At 44.0% G+C, this 19,242-nt stretch overlaps 2 protein-coding genes across 2 annotated transcripts in view; one reads left to right on the top strand and one right to left on the bottom strand.

Annotated features, from left to right (window-relative positions):
* LOC120998324 (aspartic and glutamic acid-rich protein-like) overlaps positions 1-19,242 on the bottom strand; it is a 2,513,920-nt gene that overhangs the window by 185,093 nt on the left and 2,309,585 nt on the right. The window lies entirely within an intron of this gene.
* The window catches only part of LOC120998305 (gastrula zinc finger protein XlCGF26.1-like), a 4,064,644-nt gene that overhangs the window by 2,642,780 nt on the left and 1,402,622 nt on the right, over positions 1-19,242 (top strand). Inside the window, exon 21 of the mRNA XM_040428955.1 lies at positions 17,568-17,646. Coding sequence (XP_040284889.1) covers positions 17,568-17,646 — 79 coding nt within the window. The remainder of the gene's footprint in view (positions 1-17,567; positions 17,647-19,242) is intronic.

Raw genomic sequence — 19,242 nt, 5'->3', positions numbered from 1 at the left:
GTACTGACACACAGGAACCAGGACTCCAGCAACTGCACATCCTAGGAAAATGGTTCACCCCCTCCGGAAAACCAACCCCTTTCCGGGGGGAACACACACACAGACACACACACACCTTGCAACTCAGGTAGGGACAAACACCAACAACATCCCAGACATGTAACAAGCAAGACGTACAACAAACCCTGAACATAAATCTATATTATTTTATTATATTTTAATCCACTTAAAAAAAAAAAAAAAAATCAGCCTTTATTTGTATTTCAGAGATATGGAGTAATTGATATCCCATCTGACCCCATGACTCTTCAATATTTCCATGTACAGAGCTGAGGGAGGGCTGGGTTTTTGTGAGGCGAGCTGCAGGTTGTTGTTTTTTTATTAATTTTTTTATCATTTTTGGGTCGGTTCGACTTTCTGATCGCTTTTTTTTAAATTACATTAAAATTTAATTGCACGTTTTAAATTTTTATTTTCCCTTTTAAGCGTTCACTGCTCAGGAAAATTATATTGTACTGAACTGTAAAGCGCTTTATAAAGATTATTAATATTATTTTGGACATTTCAAGACCCGCTGATACCTTTTTTTTATATCGTACTTTAACCCCTTAAGGACTCAGCCCTATTTCACATTAAGGACCCGGCCATTTTTTGCTAATCTGACCAGTGTCCCTTCATGTGCTGATAACTTTAAAACGCTTTGACTTATCCAGGCCATTCTGAGATAGTTTTTTCGTCACATATTGTACTTCATGACACTGGTAAAATGAAGTAAAAAAAATTCATTTTTATTTATAAAAAAAATACCAAATTTACCAAAAATTTGTAAAAAATTGCAAATTTCCAAGTTTCAATTTCTCTACTTCTATAATACACAGTAATACCTCCAAAAATACACTGCTCGAAAAAATAAAGGGAACACAAAAATAACACATCCTAGATCTGAGCTAATTAAATATTCTTCTGAAATACTTTGTTCTTTACATAGTTGAATGTGCTGACAACAAAATCACGCAAAAATAAAAAAATGGAAATCAAATTTTTCAACCCATAGAGGTCTGGATTTGGAGTCACACTCAAAATTAAAGTGGAAAAACACACTACAGGCTGATCCAACTTTGATGTAATGTCCTTAAAACAAGTCAAAATGAGGCTCAGTAGTGTGTGTGGCCTCGGCCTCCACGTGCCTGTATGACCTCCCTACAACGCCTGTGCATGCTCCTGATGAGGTGGCGGACGGTCTCCTGAGGGATCTCCTCCCAGACCTGGACTAAAGCATTTGCCAACTCCTGGACAGTCTGTGGTGCAACGTGACGTTGGTGGATAGAGCGAGACATGATGTCCCAGATGTGCTCAATTGGATTCAGGTCCGGGGAACGGGCGGGCCAGTCCATAGCATCAATGCCTTCGTCTTGCAGGAACTGCTGACACACTCCAGCCACATGAGGTCTAGCATTGTCTTGCATTAAGAGGAACCCAGGGCCAACCGCACCAGCATATGGTCTCACAAGGGGTCTGAGGATCTCATCTCGGTACCTAATGGCAGTCAGGCTACCTCTGGCGAGCACATGGAGGGCTGTGCCGCCCTCCAAAGAAATGGCACCCCACACCATTACTGACCCAATGCCAAACCGGTCATGCTGGAGGATGTTGCAGGCAGCAGAACGTTCTCCACGGCGTCTCCAGACTTGGTCACGTCTGTCACATGTGCTCAGTGTGAACCTGCTTTCATCTGTGAAGAGCCAGTGGCTAATTTGCCAATCTTGGTGTTCTCTGGCAAATGCCAAACGTCCTGCACGGTGTTGGGCTGTAAGCACAACCCCCACCTGTGGACATCGGGCCCTCATATCACCCTCATGGAGTCTGTTTCTGACCGTTTTTTAGCAGACACATGCACATTTGTGGCCTGCTGGAGGTCATTTTGCAGGGCTCTGGCAGTGCTCCTCCTGTTCCTCCTTGCACAAAGGCGGAGGTAGCGGTCCTGCTGCTGGGTTTTTGCCCTCCTACGGCCTCCTCCACGTCTCCTGATGTACTGGCCTGTCTCCTGGTAGCGCGTCCATGCTCTGGACACTACGCTAACAGACACAGCAAACCTTCTTGCCACAGCTCGCATTGATGTGCCATCCTGGATAAGCTGCACTACCTGAGCCACTTGTGTGGGTTGTAGACTCCGTCTCATGCTACCACTAGAGTGAAAGCACCGCCAGCATTCAAAAGTGACCAAAACATCAGCCAGGAAGCATAGGAACTGAGAAGTGGTCTGTGGTCACCACCTGCAGAACCACTCCTTTATTGGGGGTGTCTTGCTAATTGCCTATAATTTCCACCTGTTGTCTATCCCATTTGCACAACAGCACGTGAAATTGATTGTCACTCATTGTTGCTTCCTAAGTGGACAGTTTGATTTCACAGAAGTGTGATTGACTTGGAGTTACATTGTGTTGTTTAAGTGTTCCCTTTATTTTTTTGAGCAGTGTAGTTATAACTTTACATTCCCCATATGTCTACTTCATGTTTGGATCATTTTGGGAATGATATTTTATTTTTTGGGGATGTTACAAGGCTTAGAAGTTTAGAAGCAAATCTTTCATAAATTTTCAAAAACCCAATTTTTAGGGACCAGTTCAGGTCTAAAGTCACTTTGCGAGGCTTACATAATAGAAACCACATACATAATAGAAACCACCCAAAAATGACCCATTCTATAAACTACATCCCCCAAGGTATTCAAAACTGATTTTTACTAACTTTGTTAACCCTTTAGGTGTTCCAGAAGAATTAATGGGAAATAGAGATACAATTTCAAAATTTCTTGGCATATTCTCCATTTTAATAATTTTTTTTCCAGTTACAAAGCAAGGGTTAACAGCCAAACCAAACTCAATATTTATGGCCCTGATTCTGTAGTTTACAGAAACACACCATAAGTGGTCGTAAACTGCTGTACGGGCACACGGCAGGGCGCAGAAGGGAAGGAATGCCATACGGTTTTTGGAAGACAGATTTTGCTGGACTGTTTTTTTTTTTTTACACCATGTCCCATTTGAAGCCCCCCTGATGCACCCCTAGTGTAGAAACTCCAAAAAAGTGGCCCCATTTTAGAAACTACAGGATAGGGTGGCAGTATTGTTGGTACTAGTTTAGGGTACATATGATTTTTGGTTGCTCTATATTACACTTTTTGTGAGGCAAGATAACAAGAAATAGCTATTTTGACACTGTTTTTATTTTTTGTTATTTACAACATTCATCTGACAGGTTAGATCATGTGGTATTTTTATAGACCAGGTTGTCACGGATGCGGCGATACCTAATATGTATACTTTTTTTTTTATTTATGTAAGTTTTACACAATGATTTCATCTTTGAAGCAAAAAAAAATCATGTTTTAGTGTTTCCATAGTCTGAGAGCCATAATTTTTTCTGTTTTTGGGCGATTACCTTGGGTAGGGTATGATTTTTGCGGGGTGAGATGACGGTTTTATTGGCACTATTTTGGGGTGCGTGTGACTTTTTGATCGCTTGCTATTACACTTTTTGTGATGTAAGTGTCACGACCGCTATCCCAGCAGCAGTCGTGACGCACCAGACGGAAGGGGAAGGGGGACCCTTATCTACGGATGGGAAATAGAATGGCCACCCCTGACTAACCCTAAGCTGGCACCTGTCTGCCCTGATACCCTAGACGGGGTGTGAACCCGTGCGGCGAGCAGGATGCCTAAACCCTCAGTCGCCCTAACCCTGGACTGGGGAAAGGCCGATGGGAGCGCTAGTCACCATCACTCACGTCTAGGAAAACAACAGGGGAAGACAGCAACAAACAAACAACAGCAGAGATAGACTTATCCAGTCACGAGCAGAGAAGGCGATCCCAAACACGACAGTCCACGCCGGACAAGAGCTCCACAGCAACACCATCAAACGATCTCCTTCCAAGGTCAGAGTAGCACTGGAAGTAAGGACTATATCTGGCAATGACTGCAAGTGAAACTGAAACTAATATAGTAGCTGGGAGTGGCAGACAGGACTCACCTGAGAAGGATGCCTACAAACTCCCAGTCAGGACAAAAAGGTTCACAAGGCAAAACCCAGATGACATACCCTGAACCACGGAGCAAACTCACAAGCTATCGCGAGTAGCAAGTCGCTGCGACCTTCTCCTCCCAGACCTGTCTGGATCAGTCACAGTCGTGACAGTAAGGTGACAAAAAATGGTTTATTTAGCACAGTTTTTATTTTAAATTTTTTATGGTCTTCATCTGAGGGGTTAGGTCATGTGATATTTTTATAGAGCCGGTCGATACGAATGCGGCGATACCAAATATGTATACTTTTTTATTTATGTAAGTTTTACACAATAACAGCTTTTTTCAAACAAAAAAAATTATGTTTTAGTGTCTCCATATTCTGGGCCATAGTTTTTTTTTTTTTTTTTGGGCGATTGTCTCAGGTAGGGGCTCATTTTTTGCGGGATGAGCTGACTATTTTGGTGGGCAAACGCCTTTTTGATCGCTTGCTGTTGTACTTTTTGTGATGTAAGGTGAAATTTTTTTATTTAGCACTGTTTTTATTTTTTATGGTGTTCATCTGAGGGGTTAGGTCATGTGATATGTTTATAGAGCCGGTCGATACGGACGCGGCGATACCTAATATGTCTACTTTTATTTTTCGCCCTAATTTTTACCAATTTTTTTTTACTTTGTTTGGGGAAAATTACTTTTTTCTTTATTTTTACTTGAAACTTTAAATTTTTTACTTTATTTTTTGTCCCACTTTGGGACTTGAACTTTTGGGGGTATATTCCTTTACAATGCATTCCAATACTTCTGTATTGGAATGCATTGGCTGTATGAGTAATACTGTGTGTATTACTTATACAGCTTCCGGGGCCTGTGAGATCCAGGGGGTTGGATCTCACAGGCTCTTCACCGGAAGGCAGCGCAGATGCCTCAGGAAGGCATCGCGCTGCCTTCCATGCCATCGGGTCCCCCCCACAGCCCCATGGGGACCCGATGGCACCACCGCCACCGCACCAGGTAAAAGCCGCAAACCGCAGGTCTGAATTGACCTGCGGTTTGCGGCGATCGCCCCCCCTGCGCATTTAGCCGAGGTGCCTGCTCAATGATTTGAGCAGGCACCTTGTTCCGATCACCGCCCGCCGGGCGGTGGTGATCGGAACAACACATGACGTACCGGTACGTCATGTGTCCTTAAGAGGTAAAAAAAAAAAAAAATGGTAAATGGTGATTTGAATTATTTTTTATTTTTATTTTTTATTTTTTTTATTTCTTGCTGTAATGTTTAGTCCCCTCAGGACTTGTACGTGTGATCTTATTGCTCATAGACTGTTATAGAATACTATTACAGTCTATGGGATTTTTACTGGCTGTCTATCAAGGCCCACGGCTGTCATAGCAACATATTGGAGCCTCTCAATTTCTCACCTCTGTGTCTCCACAGATGGATCCAGGAGGAGAAATCCCCCCGAGAGATGTCCCCGTCCTCTGTATTCCCAGGACTGTCCAGAGGAGAAGCTCCCAGAGAACCATCAGGTAGATGGAGCTGAAGTCTCCCCAGAATTTGACCAGAAAGGGATTGAACCAAAGATCATTTTACATTTCTCTTCTTTAGGATCAAAATCTGATGGATATTAAGGCTGAGGTTAAAGATGAACCAAAAGAGGAGACGGATTTATGGGGCGATCAGCAGGGTAAGGAGGGGGGGGGGGGGGCGGGCTATGATGTACACTGCTCAAAAAAATAAAGGGAACACTTAAACAACACAATGTAACTCCAAGTCAATCACACTTCTGTGAAATCAAACTGTCCACTTAGGAAGCAACACTGAGTGACAATCAATATCACATGCTGTTGTGCAAATGGGATAGACAACAGGTGGAAATTATAGACCATTAGCAAGACACCCCCAATAAAGGAATGGTTCTGCAGGTGGTGACCACAGACCACTTCTCAGTTCCTATGCTTCCTGGCTGATGTTTTGGTCACTTTTGAATGCTGGCGGTGCTTTCACTCTAGTGGTAGCATGAGACGGAGTCTACAACCTGGTCCCCGCTTACAGCCCAACACCGTGCAGGACGTTTGGCATTTGCCAGAGAACACCAAGATTGGCAAATTAGCCACTGGTGCCCTGTGCTCTTCACAGATGAAAGCAGGTTCACACTGAGCACATGTGACAGACGTGACAGAGTCTGGAGACGCCGTGGAGAACGTTCTGCTGCCTGCAACATCCTCCAGCATGACCGGTTTGGCATTGGGTCAGTAATGGTGTGGGGTGGCATTTCTTTGGAGGGCCGCACAGCCCTCCATGTGCTCGCCAGAGGTAGCCTGACTGCCATTAGGTACCGAGATGAGATCCTCAGACCCCTTGTGAGACCATATGCTGGTGCGGTTGGCCCTAAGTTCCTCCTAATGCAAGACAATGCTAGACCTCATGTGGCTGGAGTGTGTCAGCAGTTCCTGCAAGACGAAGGCATTGATGCTATGGACTGGCCTGCCCGTTCCCCAGACCTGAATCCAATTGAGCACATCTGGGACATCATGTCTCGCTCTATCCACCAACGTCACGTTGCACCACAGACTGTCCAGGAGTTGGCAGATGCTTTAGTCCAGGTCTGGGAGGAGATCCCTCAGGAGACCATCCGCCACCTCATCAGGAGCATGCACAGGCGTTGTAGGGAGGTCATACAGGCACGTGGAGGCCACACACACTACTGAGCCTCATTTTGACTTGTTTTAAGGACATAACATCAAAGTTGGATCAGCCTGTAGTGTGTTTTTCCACTTTAATTTTGAGTGTGACTCCAAATCCAGACCTCCATGGGTTGAAAAATTTGATTTCCATTTTTTTATTTTTGTGTGATTTTGTTGTCAGCAACATGTAAAGAACAAAGTATTTCAGAAGAATATTTAATTAACTCAGATCTAGGATGTGTTATTTTTGTGTTCCCTTTATTTTTTTGAGCAGTGTATGTTTGAGGGTCACCTGACTACTGCTCCCATCATCTCATCATCACATGTAATAATCTCTCCTGTCCCTGTGTGTTTCCTACAGATGGACTCATAGAACAAAATCCCCCCGAGAGATGTCCCTGTCCTCTGTATTCCCAGGACTGTCCAGAGGAGAAGCTCCCAGAGAACCATCAGGTAGATGGAGCTGAAGCCTCACCAACATCTGACCAGAAAGGGATGAAACCAAAGATCATTTTACATTTCTTTTCTTCAGGATGAAAATCTGATGGATATTAAGGCTGAGGTTAAAGATGAAGCAAAAGAGGAGACGGATTTATGGGGCGATCAGCAGGGTAAGGAGGGGGGCTGTCATGGGTCACCTGGATACTACTCCCATCATCTCATCATCACATGTAGTAATCTCTCCTGTCCCTGTGTGTTTCCTACAGATGGACTCATAGAAGGAAATCCCCCCGAGAGATGTCCCCGTCCTCTGTATTCCCAGGACTGTCTAGAGGAGAAGCTCCCAGAGAACCATCAGGTAGATAGAGCTGAAGTCTCCCCAGATTTTGACCAGAAAGAGATTGAAGCAAAGATAATTTTCCCCGGCGCCTCCACAACGTCATTGCACAGGAGGGTGTCCCCGCCTCCCCAGGACAGGAATCAACGTAGAAGCTTAAGTTTAAAAGCCCCCTCCGTTTACCTGCTTCAGTTGTTTCCTGTCCTCGGGATCGCATGAAAGCCGCTCCTGCAGAGTCGGGAGTTCAAATGAAGAATCGCACAGGCTGGTAGTTTGCCTCATCTGGGATGGTCTGTGCAAGGGACGGGGATTGAAGAGGGCCTGGCGCCTCTGTCCCGTTCCTTTGGTGTAAGCCCTTCAGTGAAGGCGGCCACGGGCATCCGCTTCCCCGGTTATGGCACCTGCGGGATGTGAAGGATCGCGCGCATAAGCTTAACAGGCCGGAACTCTCTGGGCAAGAGTTCCGCTTTGCTAGGTCTCTGCACGTCACTTCAGCTGGCATGACGTCGGAGGCCTGGCGGATATCAGGGGAATGTCGGGAGCATGAAGCGCATCAGACAGCTTCCTGCTCGTGCAGTATGTCCGCTCTCGTGGAAGCTCCTGACATGTCCCGCAGACCTGTGGATCCTTCTGCCGCCCAGAGCCCGGTAAGCCTCCTCCTAACAGTTGTTCCTCACATGTTACCTTTATTGGGAAGGGGAGCACAGTTGTATTGTTTTTCCATTTCACCACCATGACGGCACACATGAGAGAGATTGACCCCTGACCTCTTTTGGGGCAGGAACAGAGAAAGGTTAAATTGACCCCTCCCACCACCATACACCAGTGTGTTCCTGCCCCTACAGTGGCTAGGACGGAGAAAGTCCTCTCTGCCGGTCAGGGAGGTTAAACGTATTATGTACCCCATTTTTTTTATTTTTGCAGTACCTGGGAGCTCGGCTTTCCCTTGCAGAAATCTCGTTCCGGGTACGTCCCCTGCTCTCCGGAGGCGCATGCCAAAGCTGACAGGGAGACGGCAGGGTCACGCTCCATGTTAATCAGAAGCTTGCCCTGCGGCTGCCACGGGCCTCTTATCTCCTAGTGAGATCAGCCCGTGTGCGGGCATCTGACGTCACTTCCGGGTCAAGGAGTATACCCGGAAGTGACTCTATCTAAGGCGGGGAATTTAAAAGCTCCGTACCTCTCCGACACAGTCGCAATATGTCGGACCAGGAGCTACTGCAGCCAAAAGAGCTTGACGCCCCAACGCTACAAATCGCGAGTGCGCACATTTTTGTGTAGTGGCAGCAGACCCACCAATGAAAGGGTCCATAGTGGGGATTATAGGAGGTAGTTTGGAATAACTACTATGGAATGCCTCCCCTTGGTCTAGTGCCTCACATTTCAATGTATACTGCACTTTCTTATGATGTACTACACATAGAATCCTGCATTGATACAGCTGCTCTCTCATAGGTCTCTAAACAAACTTTGAAGTAACACAGGAAGACTACGAGATGCATTCAATGTTGTGCTAAACTTCCTGATAAATATACTAAAAAGCTCTGTAAAGAGTGTATTACAAAAATTGTGAGAGATGAACAGCCGTCTATCATGCAGGAATTCAAGTCCATGATCCAAGAGGAAGTTAAATCTTCATTGGCATCCCTTCTCGAAGAAGCCTTTGCAATGCCTCCGCCAAAATGCCAAAAACTGATAGACATATCCTCCTCAGACTCTGAGGGTCTGGAGGACGAAGCTTCCTCAAACAAAAGAGATGAAGACGAGCATTCCTTATCTGAAGGGGAAATAATGGATGAATCAAAAAAATTCTTTTTCTCCATGACGGAGATGAATGATCTTTTAAAGGCGGTTATAGATACTATGGGAGTAGAGGATGTCCAAAAACCTCACTCAGTTCAGGAGGAGATGTTTGGGGGTTTAAAAACTAAACGCTTTAGAGTGTTTCCCGAAAAACAAAAACATTATAGAAATGGTTATGGATGAGTGGGCATTCCCCGAGAAAAAATTATGCATTTCTAAGGAATTTAAGAGTAGGTTATTATTTGACCCCACTGAATCTAAAGTATTTGATGAAATACCTAGAATTGACATCCAGGTAGCAAAGGTAAATAAATAAACCTCGCTACCTTTTGAGGACTCTTCCCAGTTAAAAGACACCATGGAAAGGAAAGCCTTCTGAGGAAGTCTTGGGAAGCGGCAATGTATTGCCTTAAGACGAATATCACGGCAATCTCAGTGGCCAGGTCGATGTATCTCTGGTTGAATGAAATAGAGAGACATCTAATTAATAAAACATCTCAAGAACAGATATTAGATTCAATTCCCTTATTGAAATTGGCTACAACTATCCGTTTTTCAGCTAAAGACGCAGCTTTATCAAATGCCGCCAGAAGAGCTCTTTGGATGAAATCCTGGGGGGGGAGATATAGCATCCAAAATGAAGTTATGCTCGATAGCTTTTTCTGGGGAGTATGTATTTGGCCCTGTCCTGGACACGATCCTAGAAAAATCTACCGACAAGAAAAAAGGTTTTCCTGAAGAAAAGCCGACAAAAAGGAAATTGCCCTTTCGTCCCCAGTTTAATCAAGGGAAATCCTTTTGGGGAAAACGGGCCGCTGGATCTATGCAAAAGGGGGACGGGGTAAAGGATATCTTCTTAATCCCCAAAACAAAACCAGCGACAAACAATGACGTCAGGATAGGGGGAAGACTAAAGACCTACCCTCAGTGGAAATCCGTAACTTCAAATCCTTGGGCTTTAAACATAATAAAGGACGGTTACAGGATAGAGTCCCCCCCCCCCCACCAAAAGATTCCAAATCTCTCATCATCCGGCACAGTTACAATTAATTTGGGAAAGAATTCAGGATCTCCAAAAATTGGGAGTACTAATTCCAGTTCCCCCATCTCAGCCGGGTCAGGGCTATTACTCAAACCGGTTCCTAGTAAAAAAAAAAAAACTGGGGGTGCATATCGAATGATAATAAACTTAAGGGACCTAAACTAGCATGTTACAGGAAATTCAAAATGGAATCCCTGAGCTCCACCATCCTTCTAATAAAAAGAAATGCCCTGATGTGTACAATCGACCTAAAAGACACGTCCCAATCCGTACCGAGTCTCAAAAATACCCGAGGTTCGCCATAAAAGATCACATGGAGAACCTAGCCCATTTTCAATTTGTCGCCCTCCCCTTCGGGATATCATCTGCCCCCAGAATATTCACCAAGTTAATTGTAGAAATTATCGCCCTTTTCAGAACTCAGGGTCTTACAATCCTCCCCTGCTTAGACGACTTCCTAATAATATCCGACACAGAACAACAAATAAAAATAGATCGAGACAGGTTTTGCGATCTTTAAAAAAGCTTGGATGGATAATAAACTTAAACAAGTCCTGCCTATCACCAAAAACAAGGGTAAAATTTCTGGAAGTTCTTTTAGACTCCACAGAAAGGATAGGAAATTTACAAAAAACTGTCAGAAGTTTTTTAAGAAGGAGGTTTTATTCCATCAGGGAGACAATGAGTCTCTTAGGGCAGATGACAGCCTGTATTGTTGCAGTTCCATGGTGTCAGGCCCACTACAGAACCCTCCAGGCTTGGCTTCTGAAGAAGTAAGACAAGCGCCCGTCATCACTAGACCAAAGGATTCGGATCCCAAGACGCCTAAAAAGCTCCACACTCTGGTGGTTGGATTCACAAAATCTAAGGAAAGGCGTGGAATGGCAGAAAACACCAGCAATAATTATCCACACCGATACAAGCGGCACGGAATGGGGAGCAAAGGTCAACACAAACAAACCTCTATCAGGGAATCTGGACTACGGAAATAGCAATGCGATCCTCGAACTATCGGGAACTCGGAGCAGTATGGGAGACCTTGAAGGCTGCCTCGGCAGAAATAGTAAACAACCACATAAAGATCTTCTCAGACAACGTAACAGTATCCTACCTAAAACATCAGGGGGGTACAAGATCAATAAAACTACAGAATCTATCCACAAAAATGTTCTCCTGGGCAGAGGAAAAAGTAAAATCTGTCTCCGCCATTCACCTTAAAGGAGAACAGAACTTAATAGCAGATTTCCTGAGCAGGACCACCATAGATCAGGGAGAATGGTCCTTAAACAGCGAGATATTCAAACTGTTGGTAGAAAAGTGGGGTCTCCCATATATAGACCTATTTGCATCCAAATTAAACGCAAAAGTCCCATTATTTTGCTCCCTGAACCCAAGGGACAATCCTTTGGGCAATAGATGCGTTTTCCCAAAACTGGAATTGGGACCTCGCTTATACCTTTCCCCCATTCCAGCTAATACCCAGGGTTCTACAGAACCCGTTCTGGCCAAAGAGAAGTTGGTTTTCCATACTAATGAAACTATCTCCAACAGGAACCATTAACTCTTCCACTCAGGAACTTGGTCTAGGGCCCGATCTCACATCCACATCCGGCGCTCTTCAAGCTAACAGCATGGATCCTGAATTCGACATCCTAAGACGCAAAGGTCTTTTTGAGAAGGTAATATCTACTCTCAAGGCAATTAGAAAGAAAGTTAACCGCTGCTATTTACATCAAAATATGGAACAAAAATCTGTTTCTGGAGTGGAGAGGACACACCTAACCACTCAGAGCCCAATATCCAGAAGATCCTAGACTTTCTTCAAAAGGGTCTAGAACTGGGCCTCAGACCCTCTACCCGGAGGGTTCAGATTTTAGCCCTAAGTGCCTTCTTTGACATTGAACTGGCCAGTCATAGATGGATCAGGAGATTTATTAGATCCGCATCTAGACTAAGACCTTCAATCAGACCCCGGGTGCCTTCCTGGGACTTAAATACCGTTTTTAAAGGACTGACAGGGGCTCCATTTGAACCATTAGAAGACATCACTTTAAAGAACCTTTCACAGAAAACAGCTTTCCTGATAGCCATATCATCAGCTAAGAGGTTAAGGGAAATCTAGGCCCTTTCAATTCGTGAACCATACCTACTGTACAAGAAGATAGGCTAACCCTCAGACTAGAACCAGGGTTTTTACCCAAGGTAGTAACCGATTTCCATAGAAACCAAGAAATAATATTACCTTCCTTCTGCACAAACCCCAAAAATCCTGGGGAGGAGCAATTCCACTACCTGGATGTCAGAAGAACGGTCCTCAAATACCTGGAAAACACCAAAGATTTACGCCAAGTGGATAATTTACTTATCCAATTCCGAGGAAAAAATAAGGGCAAAGCAGTATCAAAAGCAACCATCGCTAGATGGATCAGACTGACTATTTCAGATTGTTACAAAATTCAGGGTATTAGTTGCCCCGTAGGAGTTAGAGCCCATTCTACCAGGGCAATTTCCTCATCTAAAGCAGAAAGAGCAGGGGCTTCTCTGGAACAAATATGCAGAACAGCCACATGGTCTAGTATGAATACTTTTGTAAGACACTATAGATTGGACTTTCCAGATCCTCGGATCTTTCTTTCGGGAGGAAAGTTTTACAAACCATAGCCCCCCCTTAATGTTGGTAATCTGGTAGTTCTCTCATGTGTGCCGTCATGGTGGTGAAATGGAAAACCGGAATTAGACTTACCAGTAATTCATGAATTCACCATGACGGCACAATATCCCACCCAAAATATTCTCACAGGCAGGTTCCGAATCTTCTGAGGACGAATCATGAAAGCCTTTCTGTATTCCTGAAGATACAGAAAAATTATTAAAAACAATAAGAGCTACTATGAAGATTGAGGACATAAAAGAATCTTAAAGGGGTCGTCCGGGTTCAGAGCTGAACCCGGACATACCCATATTTTCACCCAGACAGCCCACCTGATGTTAGCATCGGAGCATCTCATTTTCTGATGCGCTCCCTTGCCCTGCGCTAGATCGCGAAGGGCAAGGGCTCTTTTGTTTACAATAACACGGAAGCCTCCTCCCGGCAGTGTGTTCGGTGACGTCACCGGCTCTGCTGGGCGTGCTTAAGCGCTGCCCTAGCCGTTTTACTGGCTAGAGCAGCGCTACAGCCCACCCATCAGTGCCGGTAGCGTCGCCGGACTTCCCGGCAGCCCCATAGAGAGCCCGGTTCATCACCGGGAAAAAGAGCATCGGAGCATGAACTGCTCCAATGTTCAAGTGAGGTGGGCTGCCTGGGTTAAAATGGAGGTATGTCCGGGTTCAGCTCTGAACCCGGACAACCCCTTTAATGAGTTCAGGATAAAATGTTTCAAGGATTGGGTGAAAAGAAAAGGAAAGTCTTCCTGGTCCAGAATAACAATAAAATGTTGATCGCTAAAGAATGGAAGGATCCAGAAAAATGAAATACAATTCCGAATGCCTTAAAAAGAAAATACCCCTTTGCAGAATCAGACTCCTCCTCATGGGATAAAGTTCCCAAAATCGACGCCGCGGTTGCCCGCATATAAAAACAGGACTTCCTTACCTTTTGAAGATATGGCCTCTTAAAAGATCCGCTGGATAAGAAATGTGAGGGGGTTCTCAAACGCGGCTATGCTGAGGCCTAGTATAGCGGCTACTTGTACCTCCAGATCATTATCGGTCTGGTTAACCCAATTGGAGGAACACCTGGCGGCAGGTACCCCAGAGAAGAGATTCTAGCCTCTATCCCTATTTTGAAGCAGGCCTCAAATTTTTTGTCAGATGCCTCGGCGGATCTTGTAAGGCTCTCGGCTAGATCCGCGGCCTTATCAAATGCCACACGTAGAGTTATATGGCTCAGATCCTGGTCTGGGGATGCTGGCTCGAAGAGTCGTCTATGCTCCATTCCGTGTGAGGGGGAATAAGTTGTTTGGTTCAGCCTTAGATGACATTTTGGATAAGGCATCAGACAGGAAAAAAGGCTTTCCTTCAGACTCAAAATCTTTCCAACAGAGACTGTCCTTTCGGGGCCAAAAAAAGGACTAGATCAGATCAAAGGAGGATAGACGGCTCTGGAATATGGCAACCCTTAAGAGGAAAGGGGAAAGGGTTTTTGTTCACCCTAGAAACCACTGCAAAGTCTTCACAATGACGCCAAATTTCAGGAAGGAGGCAGATTAAAAGGATTTGCCTCGGCCTGGGAAAACATTTCTACCTCCCCTTGGTTAAGAAAGACCATAAGCGAAGGTTACAAACTAGAGTTCGCTACTCCTCCCCGAGATTTCTACAGCAGCAACAAGCCTTTGAGTCGACTAGAAAATAGCAGGCTCTGGAATCTGAGATATTGTTGCTGCTACAAAAACAAGTTATAATTCCCGGTACCAAAAGATCAGGGGGAACAGGGTTTTATTCTCTGATCTTTTTAATTTGAAAACTAAACAACTCTTACAGGGTAATAATAAATCTGAAAAGGTTGAACAAGAGCATAGCCTACGAAAAGTTCAAAATGGAGACAATCAGGTCAACAGTAAATCTCCAGACTCAAGACTCCTACATGGTAACTCTCAACCTTTCTGATGCATATTACCATGCCCCAATTCAGAAAAGCTATCAGAAATTTCTCAGACTAGCGATATTTCTGAAGGGAGAGAAGCGTCACTTTCAGTTTCAGCTCCTTCCCTTCGGGTTGTCCTCAGCCCCCAGAATTTTTTCAAAGATCATGGCCGAAGTAAAAAGTTACTTTCACCTTCAATGTATCTTAATTGTTCCCTATCTGGAAGATTTTTTGATTGCAGCTCCGTCCCTTCAAATTCTCCAGTTACATCTACGGATGGTTCAACAGAAGTTGCTGGAATTGGGCTGGTTAATAAACAAAGATAAAGTCAGACCGAGTTCCCAACAGAGAGAAAATATTTTTGGGGGTCAGGTTAGACTCTCACAATCTTATGTCTTTTTCTCCCTCTAAAAAAACTGATTTCTTTATCTCAAAAGGTCTCTCTGTTTTGCGAGTCCAGAACAGTATCCATCAGAGACATCCTGACACTTTTTTAGGCCATTTGACTTCCATAATTCCAGCAGTGCGGTGGGACAACACCACACAAGGCCACTAGAGTAGTTTCTCCTGAAGAACTGGGCTGGAAGTCACAATACTGTAGACAAGAGAATAGAAGTTCCTTTAAATGTAAAGCAGTCTCTCCTGTGGTGGGAAGTAAGAAAAAATCTTCAGTCAGGAGTATTTTGGCGACACACAAATCAGGTCATTATTACTACCGACACCAGGAGTCACGGATGGGGAGGCCACACCAAAGATCAGGTAATTAAAGGTGTTTGGATTCAAAAAAATGGCAGAAGCATCCTCAAATCTAAGAGAGTTGATGGCAGTCTTCAAAACACTCCTCTCTCTCCAGTCAACCGTAAAATCCCAACATGTAAAAATTCTGTCCGACAACTCCACCGCGGTTGCCTATTTAAACCGGCAAGGAGGGGAAGATTTTTCGCTGGGCAGAAAAGAACCTGAATTCTTTAACGGCCGTCCATCTCAAAGGCAAGAAAAAGATAGTAGCGGGCTATCTCAGCAGAGAAAATTTAAAAGAGGGAGAATGGTCACTAGACCCCGATATGTTCGATAAGATATAAAAAATGGGGTACCCCAGTCATAGACCTGTTTGCGAATCAAAGAAACAAACCAGTAGAAAAATTCTGCTCCCTCTGCTTAACCCCTTTAGGACACAGCCTTATTTCACCTTAAGGACCAGGCCATTTTTTGCAAATCTGACCAGTGTCACTTTTAGTGGTGATAACTTTAAAACTCTTTGACTTATCCAGGCCGTTCTGAGAGAGTTTTTTCGTCACATATTGTACTTCATGACACTGGTAAAATGAAGTCGAAAAAATAAATTTTTATTTATAAAACAATATCAAATTTACAAAAAATTTGTAAAAAATTGCAAATTTCCAAGTTTCAATTTCTCTACTTCTATAATACATAGTAATACCTCCAAAAATAGTTATTAATTTACATTCCCCATATGTCTACTTCATGTTTGGATCATTTTGGGAATGATCTTTTATTTTTTGGGGATTTTACAAGGCTTAGAAGTTTAGAAGCAAATCTTGAAATTTTTCAGAAATTTTCAAAAACCCAATTTTTAGGGACCAGTTCAGGTCTGAAGTCACTTTGCGAGACTTACACAATAGAAACCACCCCAAAATGACCCCATTCTATAAACTACACCCCTCACGTTATTCAAAACGGATTTTACAAACGTTGTTTACCCTTTAGGTGTTCCACAAGAATTCATGGAAAATAGAGATACAATTTCAAAATTTTAACTTTTTTGGCAGATTTTCCATTTTAATCCCATTTTTTCCAGTTACAAAGCAAGGGTTAACAGCCAAACCAAACTCAATATTTATGGCTCCGATTCTGTAGTTTACAGAAACACCCCATATGTGGTCGTAAACCGCTGTACCGGCACACGGCAGGGCGCAGAAGGAAAGGAATGCCATACGGTTTTTGGAAGGCAGATTTTGCTGGACTGTTTTTTTTGACCCCATGTCCCATTTGAAGCCCCCCTGATGCACCCCTAGAGTAGAAACTCCAAAAAAGTGACCCCATTTTAGAAACTACTGGAAAGGATGGCAGCATTGTTGGTACTAGTTTAGGGTACATATGATTTTTGGTTGCTCTATATTACACTTTTTGTGAGGCAAGGTAACAAGAAATAGCTGTTTTGGCACGTTTTTATTTTTTGTTATTTACAACATTCATCTGACAGGTTAGATCTTGTGATATTTTTATAGACCAGGTTGTCACGGACGCGGCGATACCTAATATGTATACTTTTTTTTTATTTATGTAAGTTTTACACCATGATTTCATCTTTGAAGCAAAAAAAATCATGTTTTAGTGTTTCCATAGTCTGAGAGCCATAATTTTTTCAGTTTTTGGGCGATTACCTTGGGTAGGGTATGATTTTTGCGGGATGAGATGACGGTTTTATTGGCACTATTTTGGGGTGCGTGTGACTTTTTGATCGCTTGCTATTACACTTTTTGTGATGTAAGGTGACAAAAAATGGTTTATTTAGCACAGTTTTTTTTTTTTACGGTGTTCATCTGAGAGATTAGGTCATGTGAGATTTTTATAGAGCCGGTCGATACAGACGGTAAGCGTAATTAACCCTTTTACATTTCTCCTCTTTAGGATGAAAATCTGATGGATATTAAGGCTGAGGTTAAAGATGAAGCAGAAGAGGAGACGGATTTATGGGGCGATCAGCAGTGTAAGGGGGAGGGGGCTGTCATGGGTCACCTGGATACTACTCCCATCATCTCATCATCACATGTAATAATCTCTCCTGTCCCTGTGTGTTTCCTACAGATGGACTCGTAGAAGGAAGTCCCCCCGAGAGATGTCCCTGTCCTCTGTATTCCCAGGACTGTCCAGAGGAGAAGCTCCCAGAGAACCATCAGGTAGATGGAGCTGAAGTCTCCCCAGAATCTGACCAGAAAGGGATTGAGCCAAAGACCATTTTACATTTCTCTTCTTTAGGGTGAAAATCTGATGGATATTAAGGCTGAGGTTAAAGAAGAAGCAGAAGAGGAGTCGGATTTATGGGGCGATCAGCAGGGTAAGAAGGGGGCTGTCATGGGTCACCTGGATACTACTCCCATCATCTCATCATCACATATACTCAATCTATCCTGTCCCTGTGTGTTTCCTACAGAAAATCCCCCCGAGAGATGTCCCCGTCCTCTGTATTCCCAGGACTGTCCAGAGGAGAAGCTCCCAGAGAACCATCAGGTAGATGGAGCTGAGCCCTATACACATCTATATAGGGGGGTCCTGCAGCCATAGAGGGGTCATAGATTGTGGGGGTCTCTTATGTGGATCTGTTAGATTTCCCACCTGTCTGCTGTATTGTCCTGAATTGTTACAGATGACAAATCGGGGAGAAGATCTGACTGATATTAAAGTGGAGGATGAAGAAGAGCGGATGATGGGCGATCCCCCGTGTAAGAGTGAGGTGGAGGAGGACATTCCAGTCCATGTGACCACAGGTATGGAATCATGAATGGAGGAAGGGAATTGGGAGGTTTCTTCAGGTGTTTTGCAGAACAAAACTTCAGGTTTGGATCCTCTTTATAGAGACTCTTTACTGCAGCTACACTTCAAATTAGGGTGAAAACTACAATTAAAATTAATTTTTATATTAATTTAATATATAAAACAGTAATAGTATACCCATATATGTACACAAAGAATAGAAAACTTACATCACTGACTGATATAACATCATCGGACAGACACATCTTCTGTGAAGCCCTTTTCAGCAGAAGCAGTCGGTCTTGATGGAGAGCGCCGTTTTCTGTAGATGGACTTTGACCAGTAGCTGAAAAGTTCCAGCTTTTATATAGTTTAACCAGTGATCTTCACCTCTTAGTGGAATGTCGCCAGCTCCTGCAGTCTGTAAGTCACTGCGTGTATGGTGTTTATCTGGTATTCCGGACCTTGGCGTGGCCACACTCAGATCAGCAATAAATCAGAATCCCGAGACGACCCTGGCAGACAACGGCTAAGTCTCTCAGGTCGGTGTTCATTTACAGGTCATAATGATTCTATCTAATAAATGGGACAACACCTTGCAGAAACTGACTGCAGATAGAACTTGGTTACCGGCTGCTGCTCTTCTCCTGGACATCCTGCACGCCGCTCATACATTAGGGTCGGAGTTACTGCTCCTACTGCTTGGTTTGTACTGGAGACATTAAGAGCTAACAGAAAAATGAGCGCTATAGTGCCATAGCTTTTTTCCCCATTGTGTTTTATATTGTCTTCCCGGTGTGGCGGAGAGGTGTCTGCCCCTGGGGCAGAGAGG

The sequence above is a fragment of the Bufo bufo genome, chromosome 4, assembly GCF_905171765.1.
Source record: "Bufo bufo chromosome 4, aBufBuf1.1, whole genome shotgun sequence".
Taxonomy (NCBI): Eukaryota; Metazoa; Chordata; class Amphibia; order Anura; family Bufonidae; genus Bufo; species Bufo bufo.
This window is presented reverse-complemented; position numbering and strand designations above follow the sequence as displayed.